The following is an 18,243-nucleotide window of genomic DNA, read 5'->3' on the forward strand; positions in this document are numbered from 1 at the left end:
GGAAAGCAACGCGCGGGGACTTGATGTTGCGAAATCAGATTAGACGAGAGGCCTAATCGAAGTGGAATACTTGAAAGCATACTAGAATAGCCGCACGCTATCAGTCGTGACTTGAGTTCGTCATTCTCAAACACGTTCTTCGTAAAACACAAGTCGTGAGCGACAAATTGTCTCTATCATTCCGCCCTTTGTCCACAGCCTAGCTATGTAGAGCTATTTTTTCAGCTGGTACTAAAAGTATGTCCGACGCGACGGCCCATGACGCCAACTGCGTGTCCATCTCAGTCGTCAATTTCGTAATGCAGCGATACATTGAGCCAGCTTCGTCAGTTCCACCTCTCAGTCTTCCTAATCACACCCTGGAGTACAGCAATTAGAGCATCCGTAAATATATCCAAGATCGACATGTAAAGAAAGCATCGTGAGATGACGGCTGCAGCTTTATCGTCACCCTGAGCATCTTTGGGGCGTCGGCGACACACCAGCCGGGCAACACTCCAGCGAAGCACCTCAAAGCTATCTCAATCATCCCGCATACCAGAGCGCGCCTTCAATGACCAGGCCCCAGTCTTAGTCAAGATCGCATTCTCCTCTTGGTTGAGGTGTCTGACAAGCTACCTAGGGAGTGGGGGGTGTGCGATTGGGACCGTGCCCTAGCAACCCGCGAACTTCCCTGCATAAACACACTTTTGCTCGACCAGTACTTGCGCCGCAGAGGCCGTTACTCTAACAACCTTTCGCGTCGAGCCCTCATATACTCTACATAATACCGAAATGTCCGACGAAGATCTCGAGCAGATAAGACGCGCGCGCCTGCAGCAGTTACAACAACAGGGCGGGGGAAGCGGAGGACAAGGAGGCGAAGGCGCCGAGCAAGATTCGCGAAAGTAAATACAATTATACACGAAGATCAAGGTTTCTTACTAAGGCAGAGTTACAGGCAGCAAGAGGGTACGTTTTCAGAATCTCTCCTGGCGCAGACATGCATCACTTGACCACACACTCCCCCTTCGCCCACTCGTCCAAACCCCGCCGTCCACTAGCAACCACGGGCTAACCCTTCCCATCAGCCGACCAGCGTTCCTCCATCCTCTCACAAATCCTTCTCCCCGAAGCAGCCGACCGTCTCGGCCGTATCCGCCTTGTCAAGGAATCGCGCGCAACCGACATCGAGAACAGACTTATAATGCTTGCGCGGACTGGCCAATTACGACAGAAGGTTACAGAAGATCAGCTCAAAGAGATACTGGGGGCTGTAGCAGAGCAACAGGAGAAGGAAGAGCAGAAGATTGTTGTCAACAGGAGGGGAGGGAACTGGGACGATGATGATGAGCTCGAGGAACTCATGAAGGATGTATAGGGAAGCGAGGATAGGTAAACAAAGGGAGAGAGACACACACAGATGCTGGGTGTTGCATTAGGCGATGCTTCTGGGACATGCAAGGCAGGTAGTCTTGCGCATGAAAGCTAAGGTACGACTTCTCATGGCAACTTCACGACGTGCATCAAGTCGTACATGATTTGTGACCATTATCCATCTGCCGGTGGTTGTTCAATACTCGCTACTTAGTGCTCAATCATGACGAATGATAACCTGTGGATTAGTGAAGAAGCAAGCACAAGAGAAGAACAACATCAGATGTGCCGTTCGATAAAATCGCAGCCGCAAATGGGAGTAGTACCACCATCCGCTTGGTGCAAACAGTGTGCGCAGTTGAAAAGAGGGTTCGGACGAAGTGAGGCTATAGATGCCGCGTAAAAGACTCAAACAGTGTTCTAATGCTAGGTAAGCGTGGGTTTCTACCAGTATACCATCTTCCGAGTGTTATCTGAGGTATAGATGAACAAGCCAACCTGTCGCAAAGACCATGACAAGCATTTGCATGTAACCCCCAAATGAAAGTACCGGATTCGATCACAAGCGCGATCTTGGAGTTGTCGTAGGCATTGAAACCAATGATCTCACGTCGCTGCCATCCTGGCCATACCCTCCCTATCCTCCGCGCTCAAGGTATTGGCCTTGGCAGCTTCCTTCCATCTCTCAAGCTGCTCATACTGCTCATACTCCAGCTTGCCTTTCAATAACTTCAACAGCTTTGGTGTGAACTTTCCCGTTGCATATACGACACCATCGTACTGCTTTGCGAAGAGCAAGATCACTAGCGTTAAGAAGAGTACGGGGCCGTCGGAAGCTTTTTGTTTCTTGATTCGGCGAAGCATGTCGTCGAGCATCGATTGCTTGGCAGCAGCCAGCGAATCTGTAGATGGATGGTTGATACCTTGTTTTTTGTTGAATTTCTCCAAAGCTGAAGATAGTGATGTATTATCCAGAGGCGTCGTGGACTCCAGCACACTCGAGAGCTTGGTAACATTCTTTCTTGTTTTGCGGCTGAGGACTAGACCCTGCGCTCGTGCTTTGGCAATAGTATCGGGTATAAGGTCCTTGTGTGCGTAAGTTGCAAAGACCTGAGCAAGCTGGCTGTGCACTTTCTGGTCCATGACTGAAACTAAGCCGGCGCTGTATATCCGATATCGGGTGAGCATGCGATCTGTCCAGTACATGGCAAACTCCTCTTCATTCAGTGTTTCGAACGAGGACACGTGGAACCAGAAGCGCTCTTCTAATAACTTCTCAACTGGTTTTTGTTGGAGGAGAAGGCGCTGAACAAGGCCTGTGGGAGGAATCATGTCTTTGATCTTGTCTCGAGTAAATTTCACGTCTTCCACTAGGGTTGGATCGTCGTGTAGACTTTGCCATTGTGCCTTTGCAGCTTCTTTTGCGTAGCCAGCGAGCTCGTCGAGTGCTCCGTCTCGGCGCCTTTCAGTGAGTATCAGAGTGCCGACGCGCACTATCTTCAGCCCTCCAGTGGTCTCGGAGAAGTGAGCGACAATAGAGTTCTTGGCTCGGCCGGCCACCTGCTCCCTTATAGTTGGTGGAAGACGGGAGCCAATCACTTCGGTGACATCAAGGGTACAACCTTCTTGTTCAAGGATGCGTACGCAATCTTGCTCTAACCTGGAGATCCAGATCAGTGATACAGCGAAAGAGTCTATTACCTCAATGCCTGAGAGTTGCTGGAAGTAAGACAATGCGACTTGGGAAGACGGGAAAAGTTCGATGAAGTCGGAGGCGAATCTTTGCACATCGAGATAGGCAAGAGCGCCGGACTGCAGATCGTAGACTGTGGTATCGCGTTCGGATTCTAGATATCGCTTGGGTGTGCACAAAACGCTAACGTCAGTTTCCTGGATGTTGACCTTGGAAGTAAGATTTTCAGACTGCAAGAGTCGCTCGAGAGTATGCAGAATGAACCATGTAGGGGGATTGTCAGGCAAATCAGCTGGTTTGATATTGAGAGTCCTGTACAGAGTGAGCATGCGATGCATCTAAGGCAAGTTCTGCACTTACCGGACATCATCGACCGTCTTTTGAATCATACTCTTTACTATGTCCGCGATCTTGTGAGCATAGGCCTTAGTGTAGATGTAGCCGTTAGTTTCCAGGACGTTATAATCTTGACTGGACAGGAGGAAGTCAAGACTCTTGGAAGAGACACGGTGCTGGGCAATGAATTCGGCCTTGGATGCCAGTCCCCCAGATGACAGGCGAGTGACTATCGTGTCTCGCTCATCTATGGGAATAATGCTTTCCTCGTCCGCGCTGAACAAACATAGCTTGGGGTGGCTGTGGACTAGTTGATGGACAAGTAATCGACCTATGTCGAGGTCGTTGGCCAATGTGGAAACCGGTATCCGCTGTGTCTCTGGTGCATGCTTCAGCAAATGTAGCCAAGAGAGATTACGAACGCTCACCTTTGGTCACGCGGCTTCTGAAACGAGCCTGGACAAACTGGAGCGTAACGAAAGCATGGCCGCTGGAGGATAGCGCAAGCCGCGGAACAAAATCGGAAGTGTCTTGCGGAGGGAAGAGGGCGAAGATGTCCTTCACATCATGTGCGGTAAACATGCCAGCTGGACGTTGGGTAGCGCTGCAGACTAGATTGCCAACATGTACTGTTCAGGAACAGTGCTGTGAGCTCGAACGGTTCGGCGGCGTTGGAGTATATAGTGCAAGGGAAAGCGTCAGAGGCTGGATTGCGCTGATTGGTGGGGAGCGGGCAGCGGGCGGCAGAACACCGGGATTGAACAAGGTTGTGGCTCATGGTCGAGTGCTCGCAGACATTCAACCCATTCCGCCCACCGCCACCATGTCTCAATTCCGCGCGGCCAAGCTGGACATTGGATGTTTCGCAAAGATTCGCAATATCCGCGACCACACCAAGCGGAAGGTGTACTCGGAGAATGAGCCAGAACGGCATGCGCCTCTGCACCTAACGCTCCCATGGCGCAACGACTGACGACGACACAGACAAGCTCTGCGATACCTGATCCGCAATACCACGCTTCCGCAACGAGTCCGCGCGCAGGCTCAGCTCCAGCTCTCGCAGATGCACTGCTACACACGCTACACCCAGATCAAGAACAGGTGTATAATGGGCGGCAAGGGCCGTGGTGTCTTCAGCGACTTCAGAATGGGCCGAGTATGCCATGGCCTTCTCTTCGCGCGACGCAGGGCTGACGATGCTACAGTATCAATTTCGCGTAAACGCTCTCGCGGGGAACCTGCCGGGCGTGAAGAAGGCAAGTTGGTAGCTGTGCTTCTACGAGAACCCGACTGGTTCCATGTACAATCCCACCTACTTTTGGCTACACATGTAGCCTTGCACATGGCCGCTCTTCGGGCGCACACTGTGAGACATTGCGTGCGAAATCTTCGTGGTTGACCCATCTCACTGTCTACTTTGCCCTCCCCTCGCTGTCTCACCGTGCGAGACACCCTTTCCTAATCGGTTTGCTCTCACCACGCGCTACAAACGACGGCAGCGGCTACCCACCGCGCCAGTGATAAAAGCCGACTTCCGTAGCCATTACACCTACAATCCCTACTCCCGCAATAGCTCTGGCTGCCGTTTTCTAGCAACTCACTTCGCCACTGTCTACGGTCCATAGACGCCCTCAAGCATCTACGTCAGCATGTTCCGCCGCATAGAAGACACTCTGGAGCCGGATCCATCATTTCCAGCCGACCTCAACCAACTTGGCTTCTTCATCAACCTCTCAGGTCATGTCCGTATGATCGACGCCCCCGAGAAGCCCTATGTCTACCACGCGACCAACAATGAGCGCGTCAACGAGGTGCGCCGCGAGGCCATGCAAAGTACATTCCAATCTCCATTGAAACACTCGCAGCTAACACATCACAGCCTGCCAGCGCAAGGAAGCAGAGAAGCGCCTGTCCTACCTCGGCCTCGAGTGCATCCACCTTCCCGACTTCGCCATGACCAAGCCCAATGGTCCACATGTACCTATCCTTGCTCCACCGCCTGACCTCCTCAAGACGCGAAAGCGATTGATTGTACTGGTAAACGACACCATGCAAGATCTAGGCATCCTGGCGTATAGACAGTTGCAGCGGGAACTCGGCATCAACGGTGGCTCAGTCGTCAACTTTGCCAAGGAGATGGTCAAGTGCTCGGACACTGACAACACCGCTGAAAGGGACGCGAATATTTTCAAAGATGGTCATGTTCTCCAAGACAAGACTACCACTCCTGCTTTGATTGTCTTGAACGCGGGCCAGCTGCTGTACTCGCACAAGTACGACCAGGCCATGACTCTACGCAGTTGGTCCGCCATGCCACGCAAGTCAATCGCCCACGACATGGTCCGCATCCGTGACAACGAGAACCGTGTTCCAGGTCATGAAAATGCCAAGAAACATGTCAAGACTGTCTTTGACGAAGTCATCTGCAACCCCGATCGTGTTGCAGCCGACGCAGAAGTCTACGTCATCGCTATTGAAGACGGAACGGAGAGTATCTTGAACCTGCTCACGCACGACTGTACGTCTCCTGGCCCTGCTTTCACCTGAGGAGTTTACACTAACGTATTGTTATAGTCGGCAAGTATGGTACCCGTATCACGGCCATGGCGTTCATTCACTCCTTGAACGACGACTCCCAAATCAAAGATGAACAGATTCGCGCTTTCATGCATCAGCGCACACGTCAGTGGCGATTCAGCGATCTGACATGCAACCCCCAGCACTGTGTCGACTTACCGACTGACTACAATCGACAAGTCAACGGGCCTTGTTCTGCAGACACACCATCAACCATGCAATCAATCAAGCACATGTCTTGGCACGCTTCGATTCCTACAGGCCCAGTCTCGGCTCTAACGAAGGCTTTCCACAGCCTCGCTCTCAGCGTCACCTCTTCGGCCGGGGCTTCCACTCCAACCGCAACATCAACCTCTACTAGTGGAGAAGAAAGCACAGAATGGTCCTCGGGTCAAGCTGTCATCTGCCCTACCTTCGCGGGCGGCGACAATTCGGTTGGTGAATGCATCTTTACCTACCCTCCCACCCAGCATGCCATTCTCTCTTTCTTCCAAGACGTCGCGCAAGACCCGGTCCACTATCGCAACCCACCTGGCCTCCAAATCTTTACCGAAGCCCCCAAGCCCAGCCCCGAAAATCCTCTTGCACTATCTTCAGACCACGAGAATGACGCTGGGCTCTACTTGCAAAATCTCTTGCCGCAGACGACGTCTGAGCACGCTGAGCTAGATGAAGCTCGCGAGCGGCTCGCCGAGTTACAAGTTGCCTTGTCTGCCTGCCCTACTGATGCTGCAGAGCTAGACAAGGGTCGCGTGAAGTTGGAAGTTAAGGTGAAGAGCATGGAGGCGAAGATTGAGTCTTTAGAGATCAAGGCGCTGAGTCACGGCGGACTGGCCGCGGGTGAAGTGGTCGAGAAGCGCGAGGATTGGAAGCCGCAGGTTGAGGGTCCCCAGGTACCATTTGCAGGGACCATGGTGGATAGTGAACTGTTGAAGGCGGCGGGGCTGATGGAGTCTGTGGATGAAGAAAAGGCTTTTGTTTGAATGGCGAATGGCAGCTCTAATCGTGTAGCGAAGATGAGGGGATGATGGCAAGTCCCGGATGGAAAGGACACAAAAGCGTTTGTTTTTCAGCCATCCTACGCACCACGAACTCCTCCTCTTGTCACGTCAGCACGAGGAAGACGTCTTTTGGCTGCTCGGCGATGGAGTTAGGGTCATCTACCTTATTTGCATCATGTCCTTGAGAATAAGACCACAGCCTCAATCTCGCTTATCGTTGTCCTCAGGCCTAGGTTCAGTACTCAACTGATTCCCGTTATAGAACTGTTGAGGTACATCTCTTGCCCGCTGGTCCGCCAGCGTTCTTACCCTCATCCCACCCGAAGTTGCCTGATCCAGCACAGGATCGTGACTGGGATCCCGGGTAGGTCTGCTGCCCATGGTACGACCACCACCGCCATGGTTGTTACTGCTACTACCATCACCACCTTGCTCGTGTTGCGCCCCGTAGCCTATAACGGAGCTGATGGTACTCCCCACGTAGCCAACAGTAGAAGTGAGAAGCCCAAAGGCCCCGCCAACGATGCCCGTCGCGGCTCCTGCTATACCTCCTCCAGTGACCCCGGAATACGCATCTGAGTAACCCTTTACTGGCACCAGTACCAACGTCGCACTGGGCGCTAGATCAATATCGCCCAACTCGACGGCCTCGTCGCCGGCAGAGAGCTCACGACTGGGCGATGGAGCGAGTATATGTCGGAAAAAGTAAGGAGGCAGTTGTTTGTTGTTGATGTTCTCGTCATCCTGGGTCAATTTCCCAAACTCAGTGTCAACCCAGGACCGCACGTCAGTCTGCAGGGTGGCGGAGCGAGGGAATGTAGAGCGAATGGTGCGGCCATCGAACAAACGAACATTGAGAGCGACGGTTTTGGAGTTGGTGCCTCGCGAGGACGTTGGCACTGGCTGTGATGTGTCGGGGGCTCGTAGTGCGCCCTTGTTCCTCTCCTTCTCGCGTTCTGCTTTGCGCAATTCGGCATCTACTTTGCGCGCTGCTTTGTCGGCTTCTATTCGTGCTTTTATACGGGCTAACTCTTCGGCATCTTCTCGTTTCTTCTTTCGCAGGGCGTCGCGGGCTTCTTGTTGGGCTTTGGTGGCGGATGTGGATGGGAGAGTGGGGTGCTGGGAGCCTGTGGCTTTTTGCTTGCCTGGTGTGTTGGACGTGAGGGTGGGTAGTGAGGTTTCGGGGAGGCCATACAGGTCGTCTTCGGCTGCAGCATTCGCTATACTATTCGTAGGTTCTGGTGTGCTTGCTTGTGGGGGAGAGGTTGGTGCTGCGTTGGAGGCTGGGATGGGATTCGCTCCCAGGACGCGTCGGATTGAGTTGATAAAGTCATCTCTCGTGGCGTCGTTCTTGAGTTGAACTTGGAGTTGGCCGTTCTGGATGACGACGAAAGTGGGCACGCTCGAGACATCGGAGAAGGCAGCCAGAAAACCGGCTTCGGTCGAGCCCGCTTCGAGTCGCAGGACGACCGCTTTTTGGTGGAGCAGAGTCGACAGCTAGACATGCATCATCAGCGCGTGTTGTGAAAACCTGGCCGAGTCCCAACGTACCCATCCGCTCTTCAGCCACTCGCCTTCCCACTCGTGGCTCGTGGCGCCGTCGTCTACGCAGCTAGTCAGTCACGATGCTTCCCAGATTCCGATAGTGCACCGTCACGTACCTCGAACGAAGCAGGCAACGAGTTTCTGCTCCTGAATGGCAAGCGCGATTCCGCTCTGTAGGCTGCCTTGGTGGAACATGTTGGTGGGTGGTGGTGGTGGCTCCATGTCTGCACTACCGCGGGGATTAGCCTGGGAACCTGCTCGGCGCGTGGTACCGTGGCCAGACGACGCACGAGCATGGCCGGCGGCCGTCAGCGCCCGCTTCATTCAGTGGCTTATTCACACGGCGTTGGAGATGTGCAAAGGGAAAAGATGCAATAAACAGTTCTATCGGTAATGCCAAGCCCATGAATCCTCCACGCCGAAGAAGGGTAATGCTGCAATAAGCCAATGCTAGACTCGCTCTATATCCAAACATCAAGCCAGAAGGTGCTGCACAGCATGTGCCCCTTCTGCTTGGTCCCGCCGTTCCGCTTGGGCTTCCCAATGATGCCGACCGTGTACAGTGTCGGGAGTGAGTGGCATATCCAAGTTGTTGGTCTTTTCCCAATCAGGCCAAAGCCGTGGCCCCTGGGCCCTGGTATCGGCTTATAGGATGGTGCACTTCTTCTTGTTCTTGGTCGCCGACTGCTGGGGACGGGGGCTGAGGACGGCGCTGGGGCAGGTTAGGACAGTCATGCAGGGAGCACATGGGAACGTACCGAATAGCTTCGTCAAAGACACTCTTCAGGTTGCGCTGTGTGAGGGCGGAGCACTCGAGGTACTTCTGCGCCTTGATCTCTTTTGCGACCATGACGGCCTGCTCGTACTGGATGGGCGCCATCTTCTTCTGCCTCAACGACTCCTTGGTCGCCTCATCGTCCCTCAGATCGAGCTTGGTGCCGACGAGGATAATGGGAACGCCGGGCGCGTGGTGATCTATCTCAGGGTACCACTGGCAGGGGGTTAGCGGGTGCGCACGCGGCGTGGCGGGCGGCTTGGTACCTTTGCCTTGACGTTGTCAAACGACGGGGGGCTGACGATGGAGAAGCAGATGAGGAACACGTCCGTCTGGGGGTACGAGAGCGGGCGCAGTCGGTCGTAGTCCTCCTGGCCGGCCGTGTCCCACAGCCCCAGGCTTATGGGCTTCCCGTCGACCATGACATTTGCCGAGTAGTTGTCGAAGCTGGGCGAGTTAGCTCACGCGTGGTGCAGCGAGGGGCGGGCGTACACGGTGGGGATGTACTCGCCCGGGAAGGCGTTGGTCGTGTACGAGATGAGGAGACATGTCTGCGCGGTTAGCAGGCTGCGCGGCTGTCGCGGGAGCGGCGAGGCTCACCTTGCCTACAGCGCCGTCGCCGGTCACGACGCACTTGAGCGATTGCGTCGCGGGAGCAGCCATGGTGCGCGAGGTGTCGCCCGGGGAGCGTGGCTTTGGCGGACCCGGTTCGGCGGAGCAACGGGGCGGCGAGGGTGGAGCGGATCGAGTCGGGCGCAGGGCAGGGCAGGGCAGGGCAGGCAGGCAGGCAGGCAGGGCAGGGCAGGGCAGGGCAGGGCACGATGCAGATGCAGCGAGGCGGCGCGTGGGAGGTAGAGGACGCACCGGCGAGACTGCGCAGCACGATGCGGGTAGCAGGTAGCTTCTGTGAAGGCGCGGGAGCTATCTGCAGCGTAGGGGGGCGTTTTATCGCTTGGCAGGCGGCGGGTCACGAAGCGAGCTGGAGCTGGAGCGACCAAGCTCGACGAGCGCGTACCCTCTTGAAACCCTTGTGCAACACGCTGCTCACGCCTGCCATCCGCCGTGCTAGCTAGCTACGGGCTCGTGCTACGCCTACATGCTTCAATACCACACAAACAGTCCCTCGCCGCCTTGCCTGTCCTCGCCCACCAGCTGCTTGCACACCACCAGCCTGACCACGGCCTCGTGCAACTCTCTCATGTCGAGAATGCCGCGCTTCTTCCCGTCAATGTACGACACGTCCACCACGACTCGTTTCAAGTTGGCCGTCGACAAGGCTCCCTCTTGCAAGAGCGCTATCAACCGATCCGGTGTCCCAACCCCGTAGTCGATTCTGCTCTTGCTCAAATGCGCGACCTGGTCTGCGAGCTTCAGGTGCTTTGCAAACAGCTTGGCCACGCTGGGCTTCTCGACTCCCTGGGTAGGTAGCCCAGACTTGAGACATCGGCAGACGTCTGCCGCTCGCATCCCAGAGCCCGTCACTACAAGCGTGTGGGGAGCGCCGGGCGGCTTACATGGCGTCGCCTCCAGCGTCCCTGCCTGCTTCTTGAGAAAGGCAGGCAGCTTGTCTGTAGTTCGCGGCTCCGTCCAGCTGCTACTGTCCTGCACCGTCCGCGCTGCTTGACGTCAGCATTTCACGATATGTCTCGGGCGCTCAAACACTCACCAGAAATCCACAAGTCCTCGAGCTCGACACTGCTCAAATCCTTCCCGTAAAGCCGTGTTCGTGCGTTGACATAGTCGGCAACAAGCTGACCATCCATGCGCTCGAAAGCGTGATTGACTCCCAGCCCTTGGTCCAGATCGTCTTCAGAAATCGCCTTTGCTTTCTGCTTCTTCTTCTCTTTGCGTTTGGCCTTCTTGGCTGCTTTTTTGCCGTCCTTGCTGGCTTCGGGCTCGGCTTGCCGTTTCCTTTTCTTCGACGACGCGTCAAGATCGAACTGGGCTTCCATCAGGGGCACGCCTCCCTCTGATTCCGAGTCGGACATGGTGAGACTAGTGTTTTGTGTGACGGAGCGACACCTGAGTTCGCGACGGAAAAAGTTGCAGCGCATCGAGCTTCAGCTGCTATCGATAAGCGGCTAGCGCAGATGCACGCCGGGGAAGTCGCGTTACCTTGGTAAGCGACGCGTTTCCCTGACGCCCATCAACACCCGCCTGGGCACCCACCTCGCCCCTCGCATGCCTCTCTTGCCATGGCCGAGTCTGCGCGCAAAACGCAGCGCCTTCCCCCGCGGCGCGACTTGCAGCCGACACCCGACAACGACGCGTCCATGGAGCCCACGACACCCTTCCACCAGGCCACTAGTGTGGGCCCTACTCCAGCAAGCAGACGGACGCCAGCTCTTCGCACACCAGCATCGGGCGCGACACCGCGGGGCGGACCCGCAGCTCGCCCTCTTCCTTCGCGCAGGATTGCACCCACTACTCCCCACGCGATACGAGCCCTGAGAGAGCGAGCCAATGCGGCAAGGACGCCAGGAAACACCCGGAGACGAAGCGGCCGCGTACAGAGGGAGACACCGCGGGACATACTGCGCCATCTTAGCAGAGGTACGGCTCTTGCAGCCGCCATCTCTCACCTAGCTAACTGTCCATGCAGCCCTCGCTCGTGAACCGCGCCCGGCCCAGCCCTCCCCACAAGCCCTACCTCGGCGAACGCGCCATTCCGCCCTCGACCTTCCAGACGTCGAAGACGGCCCTGCCATGCCTGCGCCCCGTCTTTCAATGCCCCTGGAGAACATGTACGACGACGACGATAGTTTCCACAGTGCCCCACCACGGCAGTCTCTCCTACCAGACCTACCAGACGACGTCGATGGCGGGACCGTACAATCGCTCGAGTTTGGACGGCGAGCCATCAGTGAGGATCCACGCTTCATGTTCACGGGAAGGCAGAGTGAGCGATTCGGCGACCTAAGTGAGCTCGGGGCGGTCCAGGAGGAGTACGAGGTCGATGGCACCTTCATCAACACGCGCGCAGATGGCCTCTTTGATCCTGTAATCGACGAAGCTCTAGATGGAGACGAAACCACAGTACAAGCACTGACCGGGCGAAGAGACGCAAGGCCGAGTGAGGAGGATTTGGGCGTATTTGGAGAGGCAGAGGACGATTTAGAAGAGCCTACCTTCCGCTTTATGATACCGGAACGCATGCGTGTGCCAGCCCAAGAAGACGTACAAGCATTTCAAGACGAGCGGGAAGAAGACGAACAAGAGCCGGATGGCGAGCTTCTGCACCAGTCCGATGATTACGACTCACTCAATAGCGACGACAAGGACGGAATAGCTGCTGCTTTCGACGGCAAAGACCAAACAGTAACCGCCGGCATGTTAGGTTGGGCATCAGATCCCCCTGCAGACAACGACGCCGAACTAGTCGCCTATCGAGAAGAAGAATCTGCAATTGATCGAAGCCTGCAGGCCAAGTCGCCCAAGCAAACACATGTAGCCCAGATGAAGAGTGTTCGCAAACCGAAAGAATACATGGTATCCGAACACGGTATCGGCTTCCCCTCGTTTCCAGCCGCGCCTGTCAAGAAGCTCACTTTGAGCTTCTTGAAGTCGCAGGGAGGCAAGACCCAACTCAATACGGAAACACTCGACGCACTCGTACGCACGACCAACGACTTCTTCGAGCAGATTAGCATAGATCTCGCAGCATATGCACAGCACGGTGGACGAACGACGATTGAAGAAAGCGATGTCATCGCGCTTATGAAGAGGTATGCTGCTCTACTCGACTCTGTTTGGCGTACATGGCGTGCAGACTTATAGCAGACATATACGTTCGGTACACTGACTTTCAAGCAGGACTCGCAAGACCACCGGTACCTGTACCTCGTTTTCTCTGGCGCAAAGGATGCTTCCTAGGGAGTTACTTCAGCAGCTGCGTATGGAGCGTCCGGCCAAGTTGAAGAGATATAAACGGAAACGATTGAATGCTGTCCGTGAGGAAGACGAAGATGACGACTGAAAAGGCACGGTAATGTCTCACGACCAATCAACGCTGTGGCGTACTCTCCGTTGGGTGCCCGACATGGGCTTCTTGACGACCATCCAAAACATGACTGAGGTCGCGAAACTGAGCGCGTACCTACTTGGAGTTAGATGATTGCTTGCAGGAAAAGAGCGAGGCGGCGAACCGTACCATGTGAAGATGTACTGCGTGTGGTTGTTTCGTAGGTTCACGGTGGGCGCCCTACCAATCGGTACGCCCTTGGGTTCACGTTCATAATTTGTGAGCAAATCAGGCGCTGTGTCATAGTTAGATACCCCAATCACATCATCGAAGAAAGATAGATTACTTACTCATCGTCTCCTCCACCCACACAGCCTGACTCCCGCTATACTCGGCCATCTCCTCGACACTGGGAAAGAACCACTTTCCCTTTTCCGGCTCGTTTTTCGGCGTAAACATGTTGCCCTTGGGCGGTATCCTCAACAAGCCCTCAATCGTAACCTCACCCTCAGGCAACGCCCCATTCTTCTTGCGAAACCACTGCGGCGCAGCGTCCTTCTTGATCCACCCCCTACACGCCAATATCTTATGCACATTGCCGCGCGCATCCCGCCGTTCGAGCGGCGTAACAACCGTGTACCCCTCTTCGCCATCCAAAATCCGCGGCCCAATCAACATTTCCTGATCATGTCTCAACACGCCCCTCGCATAGACCCTGCGATAGTCAAAATCCTGAATTGCAGCCGGGTCGATTCGCAGCGGGAGTTCGAGAGGCGGGAAGGTCAATCTATCTTCAAAGCGGGCGACTAATTCGGTTTTCCAGCCCAGACGCTGCACTTGCCAGCATCCTAGTATGAAGGCTGTGACGGGGATTATCGCGAGGATGATTAGGCCGGGCCCATGTTGTTTTCCTACTCGCGCCATCTTCGCCGGCCGGTCGAGAATCGAGACGAAACTTGGGTCCAGGCCGGGGCCGCCGCCCACTCGGCGACTTTGTGAGCGGAGGAAGAGGATGCGTGTGTGCGGACATTGGGGTCGCGTGGGTGGGGGACGGGCGTGGGCGGTGCGGAAGAATGCCGATGCGGGCTGTGAGTAGTATCGCCGGAAAAGCTTGAGGAATGGATTTGGTTTCGACATGGCGGGTGGTTGGGTGGATGGAAAGTTGGGAATGGCTCAGTCGTGTCGGATATGCGAGCTGCGAGCTACCCGGCTGCTAGACGCCGATGCGGTATGGTTCCCGCGTCTTAGCACCCGCCGACCTGAGCCTGGCTCTGGGCTGATCTCGACCTCCCATCGCACTGCTCCTCTTACATCACTCTTTTTTCACTCCCATCCATGCAAGACTGCAACATCATGGCGGATGCACAGGACCCACCAATGGATCGAGCAGAGATGGCTGCGAGGCGGGATAAAGATGCGCTTCTTGATGTTTTGGATACTCGACTTGAACACTATTTGCATACACTGCATGAATATCACGACATTATGCAGCAGCTTTCCGCAGAGCTGTCCTCGGTAAGCAATGTTTACGTTTGGTTAATGGCACGTGGTGTTGATGCCAACAAGGGTTACATGTCGCTTGCTCAAGCAAACTTTTACAATTCGTCCTCTGCGATCCGGTACGGACAGGACTGCTATGACGAACGTATGCAGAGTGTACGCAAGGTGTGAGTTCTACAGTTTCCTTCGAGATTTCATAGCTACCAGGGGTGCTACAACGATCCTCTGGAATGTCTATCTACCTTATGTGCTCTGTTGACAGACCACAGCCATGTCTCCGAACACGGATGTACCAAGAAGAACGATCGACCCCATTTTTCCATCAAATCTTCCGCTACCACTCGCCAGGACGCGAGCCTTGACAACCACATGAGATCAACAGAACAAGCGAACGAAGTCCAAGGACCGGGCCTCCCTTCCACAGGTTCAGAAGCTAGAGAAGGAGAAACAGGCCCTACTTCCGATTTGGATGACGAACCCGCCCAAGGATCAAGGGACAACCAAGAAGAAACCGGATCTGTCGGAAAGCCTACAGATCCTCTCAGATGGTTTGGTATCCTTGTTCCGCCCGCACTACGTACTGCGCAATCTACATTTGTAGGTGCAGTCGAAGGTCCAATCCCCCAATTAGCCACCGTTGTGAGAGATCTACGGGCCCAAGAGATCGAAATTGGGAGGGTGAGGAAGCAGATTAAAAAAATGTAGAGACGAGTCAGGTGCTGCTTGTGGGGATATTAGGGAAAATCGCGCATGAGCACTGGGTTGCGCGCATTCGATATCGTGACTCGGGTTGGCTGCAGATTGTTGTTGCGCGTACTTTAGACTAATCAGTAGCATTACGCGTTGTCGCAACACTATATTTACTCTCGGCACTGGTTTATGCCGACTGGAGACAAGAGTAGCTCTGGATGGGCGTATAATATGCGATGATTCACCTCCGCTCTATTGGTGGTCAGCCGGAGTAGCACAATAATTTGGTCGTTTTATTCCCGTGTGTGCTGGCAGGGGAAGGCCCACTAGACTTGGGACGATTCCTTTCTCGATCATGAAAACTTTGCCAGATCAAGATAGTGGCGCGAGCTGTGCCACCTTTGTTGCTTGTAAAGCAATCATTCATATTGCCAAATTCACGGATATTGCCGAAGAGGGTTACATCAAGGTAGTAGCCATGAGCCTAATGCTACATGCATCCACATCGTATGGGTTTCAACATTGGTGTAGTGTGAACCTCGCCCTATATACAGTCGCACGCTCACCTAGATATCCGCGTTCCTCAACCCTCGTTTGAACCTATCCAGCGCCCTAGCTTTCGTCTCTTTCCAGTCCACATGCGGTTTTGGATAACCCAGCTTTTCGAACTCGCTCTCTGACAACCTCGCGTAAGGAGCAAATACCGCCTTTCCCTTGACATCTTTGAGCTCTGGGACCCATTTACGGATATAATCACCGTCAGGATCGTTCTTCTCAGCCTGAGAGACTGGGTTGAAGACGGTGTAAGAAGGCTCCCAGCCTTGGGTATTGTTGGAAAGGTCCCAGTCAATCAGAGTTTCGGCAAAGTAGCGTTCGCCGCGGCGGTAGTCGAGCAGGAGGTTGCAGTAGAGATAGGAAGACACGTTCATACGTAAGCGATTGTGCATGTATGCCTCAGCAATAAGCTGGCGCATGTGTTGGTTAGGATCCTATCACGTGATTCACTCACTAGCGTCGCCCTAGTAGTATATATACAGGGCTTCCTCCCTCTTATATAGAACAATTATTATATCTTTCTCTTCTTATTCTATAGATTATAAGCCTCTGCGCTACTGCGCGCGATTTAGCTACTCCTCTCTGCGCTACAGTCGCGCGATAATTTCTAAGCGTTACTATTGCGCGACCTAGTCCTTAACCTTCTAGCGTACCAACCGCTATACATTTCTCCTCTCTCCTACCTATTTCCTGCAAACTATCTTATCGCCCGCAATGTCTACTATTAACAGCGTTACCTCCGCCTTAGGCAAGGACTTTAAGAAGCTTACTAGTCCTAACAACTACTAGGACTAGTCTAAGGCTTTTATTAAGGTCGCCTTTATCTATAGTTATGTAGACTACTACAACAACACTAGCGAGAACCCTAAGAAGCCTTCGCTTCCTACTTATATCGCTCCCTATACTACACGTTCTTAGTCTACTACTAACCTACGCAAGAAGGCTGCTGTCCCTGCCCTAATCCTGTCTAACGCTGCTGCTAAGCTCGCTGTCTACGACCGCGCTCTCTAGCAGTAGAAGAAGCACAACAAGTCTATACACTCCGCTATTGCTCTCCTTCGCGCATCTATTAAACTATAGGTTTGGCGGGAGCTTAAGAAGCTTAACACACTTAATCCCTATCTTGCGTACTACGCTATCTAAGCTAACAATAAGGCCTCTAAGGACATCTTAGTTAACTGTGCTTTGTCTAAGCTAGATAAGATTACTATAACTAATCCTACCGCTATTTAGCCTCTTCTATCTAAGTTTAAGAGAACATTCTATAACCTTTATAACGCTAGCGGAACCCTATTACGTTCGCAGTTAATTAACAAGATTAATAGAGTTCTTCCCCGCTAGTATAACGCGTTCCTTAATTACTAGAAGCTTTCCTACTACAGTACCCTTATTACTAATAATGTCTTTAAGACCTATAAGACCCTTCTCTTTAACTACTAGAACAATAACAAGAATAAGTGGGACGCTCCTAAGGATAAGCCTCCCTAAGCAACCTTAGCAGCTAACTCCCGCACCTCCCGCGTTCTTAACAATAATCCTAACAAGTTCACCTCCTCTAAGTGCGAGCACTACAGTAACGTTAGACACTCTATTGCTACCTATTATTACGTTAGTAAGCCTAACACTCCTATATGCACCTTCTGCAAGAAGCTTAGTTATGTCGCCGCTACTTATCGCAAGAAGGATCGCCAGGCTACCCGCCCTAACTAGTCTACTCCTAGTGCGGCTGCCACCCTAAATGCGGACCTTGCACTAGCTAACGCAGACAAGGATGCTTTCTTTATTAACCGCATTGTCGCGTCTGCTTACAACCTCTTGCTTACATCCGCCTTTAACAGCTCTAATATTAACTGCCTAGACATTAACTATACGTGTAACTACTCTACACCTATTTCTAGTACTAACTTAGCTTAGAACTCTAGGTACCTTACTAGTTTAAGAGAGGCTAACTAAATAGTTAGCAGGCGTACAGGTCTAGATACAATTAATAGTCTTAATACATCTACATTTATAGTAACTACTCCTGCCCCTACATCCGCATACTAGATATGTAATAGCGGTGCCTTACAACATATTACTAATAATCTTACTCTTTTCTCTAAGCTAGAACACTACTCTAAGCACATTAGCGCATGTAAATAAGGATCGCAGCTTAAGATTACTAGAAAAGGCACTGTTAAGTTCGTCGTAACTACTCAGAACAGAACCCGCATTATTCTACAACTTAACAATATGCGGTATACACCTGCCGCGC

General features: G+C 53.5%; 7 protein-coding genes across 7 annotated transcripts; 3 read left to right on the forward strand and 4 right to left on the reverse strand.

Moving 5' to 3' along the window:
* Positions 1-1,962: 1,962 nt before the first annotated feature.
* Positions 1,963-3,416, reverse strand: J4E93_001922 (uncharacterized protein; the record flags this gene model as incomplete). The annotated part of the gene is made up of 2 exons (XM_049339870.1): positions 1,963-3,341; positions 3,410-3,416. 2 exons carry the CDS (start codon positions 3,414-3,416, stop codon positions 1,963-1,965), a joined length of 1,386 nt encoding a protein of 461 aa, XP_049203827.1.
* A 1,795-nt stretch (positions 3,417-5,211) lies between these two features.
* Positions 5,212-5,932, forward strand: J4E93_001923 (uncharacterized protein; the record flags this gene model as incomplete). The annotated part of the gene is made up of 2 exons (XM_049339871.1): positions 5,212-5,218; positions 5,265-5,932. 2 exons carry the CDS (start codon positions 5,212-5,214, stop codon positions 5,930-5,932), a joined length of 675 nt encoding a protein of 224 aa, XP_049203828.1.
* Positions 5,933-5,988: 56 nt separating this feature from the next.
* On the forward strand, positions 5,989-6,945 carry J4E93_001924 (uncharacterized protein; the record flags this gene model as incomplete). Its single annotated transcript, XM_049339872.1, has 2 exons — positions 5,989-5,993; positions 6,324-6,945. 2 exons carry the CDS (start codon positions 5,989-5,991, stop codon positions 6,943-6,945), a joined length of 627 nt encoding a protein of 208 aa, XP_049203829.1.
* Positions 6,946-7,164: 219 nt separating this feature from the next.
* On the reverse strand, positions 7,165-8,703 carry J4E93_001925 (uncharacterized protein; the record flags this gene model as incomplete). Its single annotated transcript, XM_049339873.1, has 3 exons — positions 7,165-8,460; positions 8,515-8,567; positions 8,625-8,703. The coding sequence occupies 3 exons, from the start codon at positions 8,701-8,703 to the stop codon at positions 7,165-7,167; spliced, it is 1,428 nt and encodes a 475-aa protein (XP_049203830.1).
* A 1,681-nt stretch (positions 8,704-10,384) lies between these two features.
* On the reverse strand, positions 10,385-11,271 carry J4E93_001926 (uncharacterized protein; the record flags this gene model as incomplete). The annotated part of the gene is made up of 2 exons (XM_049339874.1): positions 10,385-10,899; positions 10,950-11,271. 2 exons carry the CDS (start codon positions 11,269-11,271, stop codon positions 10,385-10,387), a joined length of 837 nt encoding a protein of 278 aa, XP_049203831.1.
* Positions 11,272-11,478: 207 nt separating this feature from the next.
* Positions 11,479-13,259, forward strand: J4E93_001927 (uncharacterized protein; the record flags this gene model as incomplete). Its single annotated transcript, XM_049339875.1, has 3 exons — positions 11,479-11,836; positions 11,886-13,008; positions 13,157-13,259. 3 exons carry the CDS (start codon positions 11,479-11,481, stop codon positions 13,257-13,259), a joined length of 1,584 nt encoding a protein of 527 aa, XP_049203832.1.
* Positions 13,260-13,586: 327 nt separating this feature from the next.
* Positions 13,587-14,168, reverse strand: J4E93_001928 (uncharacterized protein; the record flags this gene model as incomplete). Its single annotated transcript, XM_049339876.1, has 2 exons — positions 13,587-14,075; positions 14,160-14,168. 2 exons carry the CDS (start codon positions 14,166-14,168, stop codon positions 13,587-13,589), a joined length of 498 nt encoding a protein of 165 aa, XP_049203833.1.
* Positions 14,169-18,243: the final 4,075 nt, after the last annotated feature.

Source organism: Alternaria ventricosa (genome assembly GCF_023758065.1).
Source record: "Alternaria ventricosa strain BMP 2768 chromosome Unknown scaffold_2, whole genome shotgun sequence".
Taxonomy (NCBI): Eukaryota; Fungi; Ascomycota; class Dothideomycetes; order Pleosporales; family Pleosporaceae; genus Alternaria; species Alternaria ventricosa.